Source organism: Olea europaea, chromosome 11, assembly GCF_002742605.1.
Source record: "Olea europaea var. sylvestris chromosome 11, O_europaea_v1, whole genome shotgun sequence".
NCBI lineage: Eukaryota > Viridiplantae > Streptophyta > Magnoliopsida > Lamiales > Oleaceae > Olea > Olea europaea.
In genome coordinates this window covers 37,254,929-37,267,959 of record NC_036247.1, presented here as the reverse complement: position 1 = coordinate 37,267,959, position 13,031 = coordinate 37,254,929, and the positions used below count along the sequence as shown (strand labels likewise).

General features: G+C 32.9%; 1 protein-coding gene and 1 long non-coding RNA gene across 4 annotated transcripts; one reads left to right on the top strand and one right to left on the bottom strand.

Moving 5' to 3' along the window:
- Window positions 1-1,422: 1,422 nt before the first annotated feature.
- LOC111404291 (ethylene-responsive transcription factor ERF017-like) lies at window positions 1,423-2,321 on the bottom strand. Its single transcript, XM_023033121.1, has one exon. It carries the CDS (start codon window positions 2,251-2,253, stop codon window positions 1,633-1,635), a length of 621 nt encoding a protein of 206 aa, XP_022888889.1. The 5' UTR covers window positions 2,254-2,321; the 3' UTR covers window positions 1,423-1,632.
- A 4,798-nt stretch (window positions 2,322-7,119) lies between these two features.
- On the top strand, window positions 7,120-11,448 carry LOC111404290. 3 transcript variants are annotated; one of them, XR_002704689.1, is made up of 4 exons: window positions 7,124-7,294; window positions 7,422-7,474; window positions 7,990-8,456; window positions 10,269-11,448. It is a non-coding gene; the product is annotated as an uncharacterized LOC111404290 (long non-coding RNA). The 3 variants fall into 3 exon arrangements; XR_002704690.1 differs by lacking the exon at window positions 10,269-11,448 and having other exon boundaries at window positions 7,120-7,294; window positions 8,010-8,622; XR_002704688.1 differs by lacking the exon at window positions 10,269-11,448 and having other exon boundaries at window positions 7,120-7,294; window positions 7,990-8,622.
- Window positions 11,449-13,031: the final 1,583 nt, after the last annotated feature.

Below are 13,031 nucleotides of genomic sequence, written 5' to 3'. Positions count from 1 at the left end.
AGGGGCACGAACAAGGCCTTCCGGTACTTGCAACAAAGGTAACGAGGTGTGTTATCGTCGCCCCTCCGATACTTAAGTCAGAAGGAGAATATATATGAAAATGTATGCTAAGATTGCATGTAAAAGCGTACCTGAATAATGGACCTGGGTCATGTATTTATAGAGGTAGGTAGTGTACTTTTAGTAGGATTGAATTAGTTGAATGTTCTTATCCAATAGAGTCCTACTTGGGAGGAGTATTTTATTTGTAATATAATTACATGATCAATGATGGTATTGTTGACATAGAGTTCTTGTGGACGTAGGAGTCTCGAGTTGAGGTGTTTGAATCATATTAAAGTCCTTAGAAAGTAGGACTTCTTATAGGCTTGACTAAATGGGGGTTTGGTATGAAGGAAATAGCTCGAGGACTCACGAACCCCATATATCAAAAGGATGTCGAGGACACTACTGACCAGATCACGAGGATGCAAATTGCCACTCCTTGGGTGTATTACCCCGATGACTATGTGCCCCAATATGTGATGAGTAAAACCTCGTGAGTCCTTGGAAGAATCACCTCGGTAGGTTGCCAAAAATGATTGAAGGTCACATAAATCCCATGCTCCAATTAGCCGATCATTTAAGCATGAAGGCATTTAAAATTAATCACTCTAGTCATAACAAATTTCTACAAACAATTACAGGTTAGGCACAAAGTTTGGATTAATTTTGACTTGTGGAGTAACACATGGACTCTTCAAGTTGTGGGTTGGGAGCAATAGGATTTACATAGAAAGATCAATTATTTTTTAACATTTTTTATTCAATTTTTTGGTTTTATTTAAAGAAAAGAGCAAAATTATTTTCTAAGGAATCCGACATACCAAAATCAAAAGTTGGAGATGTCAATATTGAGGACCAAAATGCATTGTCTATTCAAAGTTGAGGACTTCTATGTCTATTTTCCCAAAATAGATAATATTCTGATTCTCCAATTCAAAAAGGCTATAGTCTCCTTTTCCTCGTGCCTATATAGATAAAATTGGTCCATAAAATAAAAGTTGAGCCCCAACCTTGAGAGTTCTCACCGTCCCGTCTCTGGAGTATCGTGAGGGAGGTAAACCGCGGAATGTGTCCTAGCAGGTCAGAGAATAAGAGTTTGCCCGTACATTGATGCTCACGAAGAGTCCAATTTCATAACTTTTATCTGTAGTAAGTAAAAGACGTGGAGGGTGTTCCATATATTTTAGTTTTGTTTCTTCGTTTCATATTTTCATTCAACATTTATTTGTTCCATTCTTGAATCTTTCACTTTTCAATTGAACTCAGTAGATCAACGAATTTCATCTTTAATTACGAAAGGCTAGTAATATTATACCATCATATATTAACGTAAAAGAAATTTAACTACTAGTATAGATTATTCTATGAATCCAGATGTTAAAAAATGAGAGAGAAAAATTACCGATTTTGGTTGAACATTATTCTATATAACTTGTACCCTCGAAAGAATCAAAGGAATGTATACACTTTAAAAAAAAAAGAAAAAAAAAAAGAGAAAAATATAGAAACTAATGGCCCTCAAAAATCGTTCCATCACTTCTATGAAAAATCAGTAATTCCAGAAAGCTGAAAAGAAAAAACGAGGCTTCAAAAATTCCAAAGAAACGAGTCTTGAGGTATGTTATCAGTGTTCCCAGGCCAGTAATCAGGCAATGGTGCCGTCAAAAAATCGCTGGTAATATCATCGAAGGCCGGAAAATTCCCGAAATCCAGTACGGAATTTTCATTTCCCATTGTCAATAGTTGATCCATGAATGCATCGTCCGTAGGTATTTCGATGATCTCTCGGTCCAATTGAGCCGCTTCATCGGAAACTGACGGCGAAAGGGACTCTAATAATTCAGAAGACGAAATCGAAGAAGAAGAAGAAGGAGAAGACGGATTCAAATTACCCGAATCCGAGTGTGCAAATCGGGCTGCAGCGGCCTGGATTTGAACCGGCGTCATTGACCTCCCGTTAAGAATTTCCGGAGGATTATCAGGAAAATTGAACTTAACATTCTTTCCCCGAAGACAGAACAGTGCCGCATCAAAAGCACGCGCCGCCTTTTCCGCCGTATCATAGGAGCCGAGCCAAATCCTTTCCCTGCTATTGGGCAGCCTAATTTCAGACACAAATTTCCCCCACTTGCGCTTCCTCACTCCCTTATACTTAGCAGAGGAATGATTAGATGGCTGCTGCTGTTTTTGGGGCACTGTTTTCACCATTGAAATTTCGATGTTCAAGTATTATTATTATTTTTTTTCTTGTTCTGTTCTTTGTGTTGGAGGAAGAAATGGCGGCGTGTATATATACGAGTAAGTAAAGGGGAGGAGTGAAGAGTCAAAAGAGAGTACGCGTGGAAAAGAGAAAGAAGTTTAGAACAACTACGCGGTGTAGTGTAAGACCACATGGAGAATTTCAAATGCACGTGTTGCGTAGAGCTAACCAGGAAGGAGGATAAATAAATTACAACAAACGTCCCTAACTTTTCTAGAATCTTTATTTTCGACCTTCCCGAAACTAATAGTATTTGTTACGCTCTATTCCAAGCATACGTGACAATCATATGATCAATGTTTTAAAAATTGACCCAGGCGTCAATCCGAAAAAGAAAGACGGTCGAGATTTAAAGGATCGAACCGGTATCTAATCGGATGGCAAATTAAAAAATAAATAAATACACAAATAAACTATAAAATATCAAGATTATAATAGATTTTTAAAATTTAGTTTTTCATTCAAAGTAAATATAATCCATGTTTGTTAACTAAATTTATTATAGTAATTTATTTTATAACCTAAAAAACTAACAATTAATATATCAAAAATAATTTGTTTTGTTCAAATTGAAAATTATAATTTTGTTGGGGTTTATGATTTGTTAATGAAAATAATGAAGTAAACTAGTAAACACTAGTTAGAATTGACAATTAGCTATTACCTCACATTAGAAAATTACCACAGCATTGGAAGAAGAGTCCTTTAAAAAGGAGCTAGTATCCGACATTGGAATATCATTAAATTGAAAGGATGATCTCCTTTACAAAGGAGGTAAAGGAGAGTAACTTGTATAAAAAAGTTATTTGGACCTTCAATTGCAGTGGGTGACCCATTAAGATAGTCAAAAGTTTTTGTGAAAAAAATTAAATCACACTGGAAAAATTGTGGACGGTTTATCGGTTCACGGTTAAACCGGTCGGGTTAATGGTATATTAGCCAGTTTTTAATTTTCAGATTAATATATGAGTGTCGGATCGGATTAAAAACCGGTTCACGGGTTTCCAGATTGAACTGGCCGTTCCAGTCCGATTTTTATAACATTGCATATGATACAAAACTCAACATTTGATAGGTCCTTATGAACCATAATATTTAAACAATTCATTTCTCAATATGATTCTCATAAAACTCTTTGATTTCTTTCCAAAAGTAAATAATTTTTTCAAAAAGAACGCGATAGTTTATTTACTTATTTTTTTAATGTAATTTCTGTACTTACGTTGTCAAAAAGCTAATTTTTCGAAGAATCTCAATTGTCATGAGTTGAACCTTCCTCGTACTAGTAGAGAACTTAGAAACAAAATTGAGAAAAGTAGAATATTTTCAATTAGAATTTAACAGCCTTTGCCGCATCCTTTCCATGACTTCATCCAGGACTATGAACACATGAAAATCGTCCAGAAGTTAGTGGGGCCCCTTGCCCCCAGCCTTGCTTTAAAGGTCCCTACGTGACTGCTAGTAAAACATAATTAGCAAGCCTATTTATGTGAATAGGGGATTGAAACTTACGCATTAATGTTGTTGAATCAGAAATCTATACACTCACGGCTAATCAAATCTAGTTGTCATGCTAAAAAGTTTATAAAAATGACCTGCAACACATAAAAGTAGGGGTGTAAGCGATCCGATTTTATCGATTTTTAACAGATTTTCAAACCAAATCGTTTAAAACGGTTTGAGAAAAACTCAAACCTAAATCAAACCATTTTGAACGGTTTGAAAAAAACTCAAATCTAAACCTAACGGTTTGGTCCGGTTTCAAACTGCCGGTTTCGTCATATATTTTTTTGCTCGTCTACTCTTATGTCATTAATTCATTGAATTTAATATATATTTATATCTCACTAGTAATAAATGTAAAACAAACTAAGCCCCTGTTTGAACCAAATTTTTGGGACAAAAAAATGAAAATTTGGATCGTTATTCCACAAGTTCAGCCACCTTCGTGGACCTGCTATTTCATGTGTGGGACCCAATCTCCTCTCCAATAGTCAATTTTCTTATTATGATGATATGAAAAATATAGCTCCAACAGGAGCTAAATATATCTACTATAAATTTAAATATCAACTAAATCAAAGTGAAATCACAATAAACTAAAACATAGTTTTTTTTTCATTTTTGTTAACCTTTTTTAGGCTAATGACGATATAATAATGTTACAATACAAATCTACAAAACTAGATATAAGGTCCAAAAAACATAATGATGTCCAACAAGGCCTCGTGATCATCATATCTGAAAAAATGATACTGATTAAACAAAGAGAATAACCAACCACAATAATAAATCAATTATTTATAATATCTAAATATAACAATTACACAAGTTTACGTTTGTATGATGTTACGAAACACATTTAATTTCATATTTTTACCTTAGTTTGCTCCAAAAAATTATTGATCTGAAACTTTATTTGTGGCAAATATTATCACCGAAAGTTTAGGATCTTTTTGTCTCTAATTTGATATAATGGACTTCAATTCAACTTTGAAAAGACATGAGAAATCTGAAAAAGAAGTGTGTGGTGCCGGTGGCTCAAAACTGTGTTGAGTGTCGATTGGAGTTAATCTAAATTTTGAAGAGAAAAAAGAGTTTTGATAGATTATGTTAGTCTTGAAATTATTAAATATATATTAGGATTATTGGATGATGATGATGATGATGATGATGATGATGATGATGATGATGATGATGATGATGATGATGATGATGATGATGATGATGATGATGATGATGATGATGATGATGATGATGATGATGATGATGATGATGATGATGATGATGATGATGATGATGATGATGATGATGATAATATATTTGTATTAGAAAATTAGGAATTGACAAAAATACCAACAAATGAAAAAACTATTGAATTTTACATATTTGGATGAATTTTCAAAAAATTTCATTTTTTTCATTTTTTTTATTTTTATATATTTTTTCGCTGGTCCGGTTTGGTTTTAAATCACAATTAAAATTCTCAAACCTAAACCAAATCATTTTGACTGGTTTGGTTTGGGTCAAAACCATTTCGTTGACCGGGTCCACGTGGCACCAAACCGACGATTTCTAAAATGCGATTTCGGTTCGATTTTGCGATTTTTGCTAACAGCCCTACATAAAAGGCAACCTTTGTTATTTGAATATTACTAAAGGTGTCAATTACAACATTCTTAACAAGTGAATGTTGTCACTGGTATATATAATTGAGATTTGACAATATTTTTTAAATATATATTGTTAATGTTGCATTTTTGCAATGTTAAATTTTGCCAAGAGTTACTCTTCTTGAAATGTTTATTAAATGTTACAGAATGTTAAACTTTTGGCTATGTTTATTAAACGTACCAAAAAAAGAAACCTTTGACTATATTTAGTAAACGTTGTTAATATGAAATAAGTTGACTTTTTACAACGTTTATTGAGTATTGTGAAAAGTTTCTCTCTTTTTGCAATGTTTAATAAACGTTGCAGAATGTTAAACTTTTAACAACAATTTAATGAACGTTGTTAGTATGAAATATGTTGACTTTTTACAACGTTTATTGAAAGTTGCTAAAAGTTACTATTTTTCAACTTTTATTGTTTGTTGCAAATAAATAAATAAATTCAGCATAAGTGTACTTTCAATCAATCCTACTTAATAATTTAAAATTATTTAAAAATTAAACTTACAAATAAATAAATAAATAAATAATGTTTTTGAATAAAATATACAAAAAAAAAACATATTTTATCTATTAAAATATACTTTATCTATTTCCTAGATAATTTCAAAAGGACAAATATATTAAACGTTTATAAAATAATTGTTTTTGAATAAAATTTACAAAAAAATTAAATAGCTACAAGTTATAAATTAAATTAGTTTATCTATTAAGTTTATATGTGCTCACTATATATATATATTATTATTATTATTATTTTCACTCATTTCTCTTGAAAGAGAACCGATTGGTGATTCACTGTTCATTCGAGTACACGGGGTTTCACACTTAACATGATTCATACTGTTCATTACTCAATTTCCCTAAAGCACCCTGACCTTTACATTTCCTTTTTAATTTTACTTTCCCTTTCTTTCTTTCTTTTTGTTCAAGACCTTAGACACTGTTCCTCATTTTTCTTCCACATTTGGCAATGGTTCGGAGTTCAGATGAAAGTGGAATCGATAGGCCGAAAGTGGTGGAGAAGTGGCTGGAGGGAGTCAACGTGGATGCTTTGAAAGTCACGAGAAAGGTGCGGAGATTTTTCTAGGTCTCACTACAAGAAAAAAAATGCCTTTTGCAACATGTAAAAAGTAACATTCACTAATTACATATTATAAGGGGTCTACAACAACATCCAGCAAGTGTATGTTGCTATTATTCACTTAGTTAAGTTTTGACAACGCTTTTTTAATGAATGTTGCCAATATGTCATTTTGCAACGTTTGGGGTCCGTTGTCGTTAATTTTTTTACATATGCAATGTGTGTTGTTGTTGATGTTTTAGCAACGTGCAATGCATGTTGCCGTTTATTAGCTTTAGCAACAGGCAATGTGTGTGGCCGTTAAACATTTTAACATCACGCATATGAATGTTATTAATCTTTTCGCAATATTCATTACAAGTTGTTGTTAAATATTTTAGCAACACGCGTTTGAACATTGCCATTAATCTTTTAATAATGTGCATTGCCATTATTTATTATACCAATTTAACCGGATCCAAAATAAAGTGAATCCAGCCCATCAAAAAATTCAACTCACAACAAAATTTAATTAAAAATTTATTTAATTTTCGAAAAACACAGACCCTAAATTCATTTTTCACTACTTCATCCATCCATTGACAGCACTCCAAGAAAAAAAAATATATCATTTCCAAACCAAAATCCTTCTCTCTCGCTAGAAAAATGTCACAAATCTTTCACTCCTCTCCGCCGCAACTTCACCCGACTACCTCACTGCCTTAGCCTTTGTCTCTCTCTCTCTCATCTTGAGTATGTTGATTTATTTCTTATTTCGCTGTATTTATGATTATAATTGCTTATTGAGTTTGTACATTTGTTTTCGTCATTACATATTTGGAGGCTTCAGAAAGTTTTTGGTTTAATTGTTGATTATCAGATTGATTTCATTATGAAAGGTGAACAATTTGCTATTGTGAAGCCATGGCAATGGTGAGCATTTCCTATAGATTATTGTATAATTTAATGCGTGATTTTTTATTATTATTATTATTATTATTATTATTATTATTATTATTATTATTATTTTGTAAAATCATGTATTTTTCTTCACCTAAGTTTGAAAAGAGTATTTTATATTTATGAAAATCTGTAAATTGATTTGTGTTTTTTCAGTTGAGTTAAATCAGAAATTCCAGTAATATTTGATTGGTTTTTATGGAATTCAACATTGTTAATTATAGTTATTTTGTAATTTTAAATAGTTTGTAGATGTGTTAAGAAGATCTATTGGCAATATATAAGAAAAGATGGAACTAAGTATTTGAACTTATGATGGATCCTTCAGTTGAAATTTTAGATCTTGTAAATTTGTAATCTTCATTATTCTTCTTAATTTGGCAGAGGCCTTTTTTAGTATTTGATGAGTGTGATTCACTCATCAATTTAGCACCTTTAAATCTTAGTTTTCGGGTTGTCATTGAGCACATTTGAATGTTTTGATGCAGGTTTTCATGTTGTTTTGCAGCTTAGACAACTTTTAAGAAAATGCCACATTTTGGAGTTGGGATGGAGCCATAATGAAGATCATAAAATTCGAGTATGAAGTGAAGGGAATCGAAGGAAAAGAACATGGCAACGAAGCGTGGAAATTGAACAAAGCAAGAAAGAGTAGTTTCATGGACGCCGTGACGCCAAAATTGGGCGCTTGGGCGTCCAAGGAAAAAAAAAGTTGGCGCTGCATAAAAAAGGGAACAGCAAGTGGTGCCTTGGCGCTCGACACAAAAATAGGAAAGTGCATTTTTCTGGCCCAGATCCGATTCTTCTCATCTTGTAACTTTTGGGAAAGATAAATACCACAAAAAAGACCAAGAAAAGGGGGATTTTTCTGGCATTGAAAAAAGAACTCAAGGCAAAAACAAGAGATCAAGCAATTCAAGGAGGAAGATTTACAATCATTGGGAGAAGATTCAAAGTATCAACTAAGTTTTTTCTAATCTCTTCTTCTCCATGCTTGTTTATCTGTATTTTAGAATATCATTTCCATCAACCATGAACTAAAACCTTAGATCTAGAGTTGATGTAACCTAACTTGATACAATGTTTGGATATTGATATGGTACTTCTTTAGTTTTCCGGTATTTATTTGTGTTATTCATGCTTATTGCTTTCAATCATCTGATCAATGATTGAATGAATTAATGTTTTGAATTTCAGCACTTGAGAGAGGGAGATTTAATCTTGATCTACAAATAATATAACTTAGATTTCATGGTTTTCGAGAGAAAGCACGAATTCTTTGAGGCTTAATTAATTTCTATTGATATAATCTGGAATAGAGATATTGGGATTAAAGTATAGAAATAAATTCTATTTGGTACTCGAGAGAGGGAATGAGATTAATTTACGGTTCTTGCCTATAAATTGAGGATAATTTACAGAAATAACCATTGAGATTGAAAGACATTGTTGATAGGGCAGTGAAATCATTCCCTAGACTTCCTTGCATTGATCATTTTTATATATTTCATCTTAAGTTGTTTGATTTGCCATCTAATTTACAACATATTAATTTAGCATGAACACATCAAGTCAAAAATTGATTTTTCGAATAAAGTTGAAGTTAAAATAATTACAGTATTCGATAGGAATCAAACAACAATCCCTGTGGTTCAACAATTTAATTCTATCACTATATTACAAAACTTGACACCCTGCACTTGCGGTTAAACCACGTTGTATAAAATGCATGACAGTATTCTTTATGGTTTTTTCTGTGCATTTGGTGTGTAACCTGCAGCTCTCTTTCTGTCTAACATGGAGAGTGATAATCTCGACAATTGTCTTGCTGGGTCCAGATGGAATCCTACAAAGGAGCAAATGAACATGCTAGAGAGCTTGTATATGCAGGGTTTAAGGACTCCAAGTGTAGAACAAATTCAGTAGATTACAAATGGGCTGAGGGCTTTTGGCCAAATTCAGCTTATATATGGTTCATTTCTTGAAGTTCATTTTTCTACACCTTTGTAGCAAAACATTTTGACAGTAATTGCTCGAATCTAGTAATATATAATATTCCTAATAAATTTGAAGTCGACTACCTGTGAACTTTTCTATTCAGTACTATTCTTTGCTAGATATGCTAGATTATCACATTTTTTGTGTGTAAGGCAGATTTCTTCTACCCTGTACGTGTGTCTGGATTATTTTGTCATAGATAAAGACTTCGCAAGCTTATATTTGGCTTTATCTTCATTGAGCCACTCGTTAGACGGGGACACTCTGTTCCCATGGTGGTCTTAGTCTCTTTATCCAATGTATGTAATGTACACCAGAAGTAAGAAAGCAAGAGAAGTCATCACAGTGCAGATTATTATATTTCATGCATGAATGACTATTTAACATTGGAAGTTTGAAAGTCATGTGAAGGTACTGCACTTCCAAAAATCTAGGCAAATTATTAATTTAGATTAGTGTGTTGATTTTGTGCTTTAAATTTTGTTGGTATTCTAATGGATAAGACAATTATTTTACTGATAAATAAATGGAGGAACATAATTTGTTCCTTTATTAGTATCCTCCTTCTTGTTGGTGTGTAGTTATAAGCAAAGAAAAACTGTATTATCAGCATTCTAATAATGGGGTCTAGCTAAGCTTAAAAATAAACAAGTTTTTTGTTGGTAAAAGTCGGAATAAGTAACTTATTTTCGCAAATAAAAAGTAATTTATCCAATCATATTTGGAACTCGTGATTGAAAAACAACACTGACATGAATTTCTTCTACAGGTGACAATACAAAAGATGAGATCAAATCTGGAAGAGAAGTTAATGAAGAGGATGGCAGTTGATCATTGAAAAGCCGAAGAATGGAGAGCCACAGCTCAGCTTCAGCACTCGGAACAAATTTAAGACTCTGAATAATCGCGCAAGATGATGAACCAAAATACAGTGCATTTCTTATGTCACAAATCTTGTGTTTACTTCCCTTGCAATAGCCATCACTTATGAATTCATTCACCCCAGCAATCAGAAATTTCAACATCCAGATTGTGATAATTAAAAGGCTATCATCTTAAAAAAATAAAAAAAATCATGTAGAGAGAGTTGAGTTCTTGAAAATAGAAATGTGATAATTTGCTAATTAACATGTAATGGGATATTACGACACTTCTTTGCGTTGATGATGGCAATTTCTTCGTGTCACTTGATTATTTTCTTAATATTTCTTAAAAAAAGACTGCAAGTGCGGTGAACCAAGAGAAACTAGTACCTGAGGATGTAAGTTTTGGGTTGTTGTCGAAGAGACTAGAGGAAGGATATTGCAGGGGTGAAACTGGCTTTATTTTGGATAGAGTACCTCGTACGAGAATTCAGGCTGTAAGTAGTGATGCTGTCCTCTCCTTTTGGATGGTTTATCAAGACTCACAAGTCTCTTTAGATGGAATATATTGAATTGAAGTATCTCTTTCATGCTTTTGACATGTAAGATAATGCAATTTTACTCTTAGCATGTTATCCAAGTTTCGATTGAATTGCGATTTGTTTTTAGTCTGCATCTAGTGTTATAAGAGTAGGAAAAATACTCACAAACATTCTCAAGAAGAACTTTGATGTATGTGACTGCTATGGTCCTTGCAGGAAATCATGGACTGAATTACTGATATAGAATTGGTGCTGAACTTTAACAGAGTATATTCTTGCTCCTTTTCCTCATTTTCTTCCATTTTTTCTATCACTTTGTGCAGTTACACGGTTGAGGCAGACAACCCCCTGTATGGCACTTGATTGGTATGTAAGCATTGAGATTTTAGTTAATCTAGTTTTATTTTTTTACTTGAATAATGAACTCTTTGTAAAGAATCTATACTTTTTTCATATTCTCTTAGCTATTTCTTTTTGTCCATTTATTTTAGTAGGGCTACATTGAGCAATGGATTTACTTTTCCACTTCTGAGATTGATGTTAATTTAGTTTTATTTTTTTACTTGCATAATGAACTCTTTGTAAAGAATTTTCTTCGATTTATTGAAATGATATGTTTAATATTTATTTTGTATGGATTAATAAAGTTATTATTGATTTCATACAATCCCAAAAAATATATATAATTTTGTTAGTTAATTTGAAATTGTTGTACAAAGAGAATTTGAAATCGTTGTACAAAAAAAAAAAAAAAAAAAAAAAAAAAAAAAAAAAAGGACATATGGCAACAGTCCAAAAATGTTGTGAAAACTGAAAAGTAAGGGTATAAATGATTTTTTTTTTTTTTATATAAATAGGTAGGAAATGGCAACGAGCAACGAATGTTGTGAAAACATCAACGATAACGGGTAAAGAATGTTGCAAAAACATCAATGGTAACGAGCAAAAAATTTTGCTAAAATATTAATGGCAATAGGCAATGAACGTTTCTAATACATCAATGGCAACACACATGGAATATTGCTAAACATAAATGGTAACACGCGTTGCACGTTACGAAAATATCAATGGCAACATCTAGTGAACGTTGCTAAAACTTTAACGGCAACATATAATTAACGTTGCAATTATTTTATTTTATTTTATTTTAATTTTATTTTTTAACAATGGTCTTTGAACATTGTCATATCTCTTTGCTCCACGTTAACATCAAAATCCGCAATGTTCAACATACGTTTGAACATTGCAAAAGGCTTTTGACAATAGTTTTTGACCATTGTAAAAGACTATTTTTGGTGTAGTGTTTGTTGAATATGAAGAGGCCTTCACAACCATGAAGGCGCTGGACATAGAGAAGGTCGTTTATGTTATTATTGTAAAGTTCAAATGGTCGTTTAGAGTTCTAGATCGAAGGTTAGGTTTATGGAATTGGTGATGCCCAAAGTAGCGGAGTTGAAAGCAGGAAAATGTACTTATGTTTTACCTCATAATAATACTGTGTATGCCCCTCTAATTAGATTCTTAACCTTTACCTATCCCCTCGCTCACTTTCCTGACCCGGTCGGAGTTGACACAAAAATCCACGAAAGGGATACTTAGAATATGGGTATGCACTTGTGGCTGTATCCATGGCTATTTTCAATTTATACATTTGTTAAATTTTTGTTAATACTGATAGTTTCTTGTTGACACATAAAAATTCAGCTCAAATCGAACAGCCCAGAGAATAAAGTCCAATTGGAGGGTCCCCAAATCAGATAGCCCGAACGAAATCCAATTGAACGAATCAAGGTGAATGCCCAAATAAGGGGCCCAATAGTGCGGTAATGCCATCGCTCAAGTTTGCAAGTCGCTCAGAGTCTGAACGAATAGAGTGGCATACGGTCGTCCAAAGTCTCGCCCAAATCTTCAAGTCGCCCAAGGTATCAACAAACATAACGCATTATGATGCAGTTATTGAGGCAGTTGCTAAAGTAATTTCATCACGTTCCACGACTCAAGGGGTTCAATCAAAAGCGGTTGAACGATGCAAGATAATGGCAGTAGTTAAAAGACAGTTGCATGACAAAGTGGCCATTACAAAGAAAGTGGGTAGTTATTGGGCGATCAAGCAGTTTTTTAGAGCAG

Coding starts and splice junctions, on each gene's coding strand:
- LOC111404291 (XM_023033121.1), bottom strand. CDS start 2,253: ATGGTGAAAACAGTGCCCCAAAAACAGCAGCAGCCATCTAATCATTCC.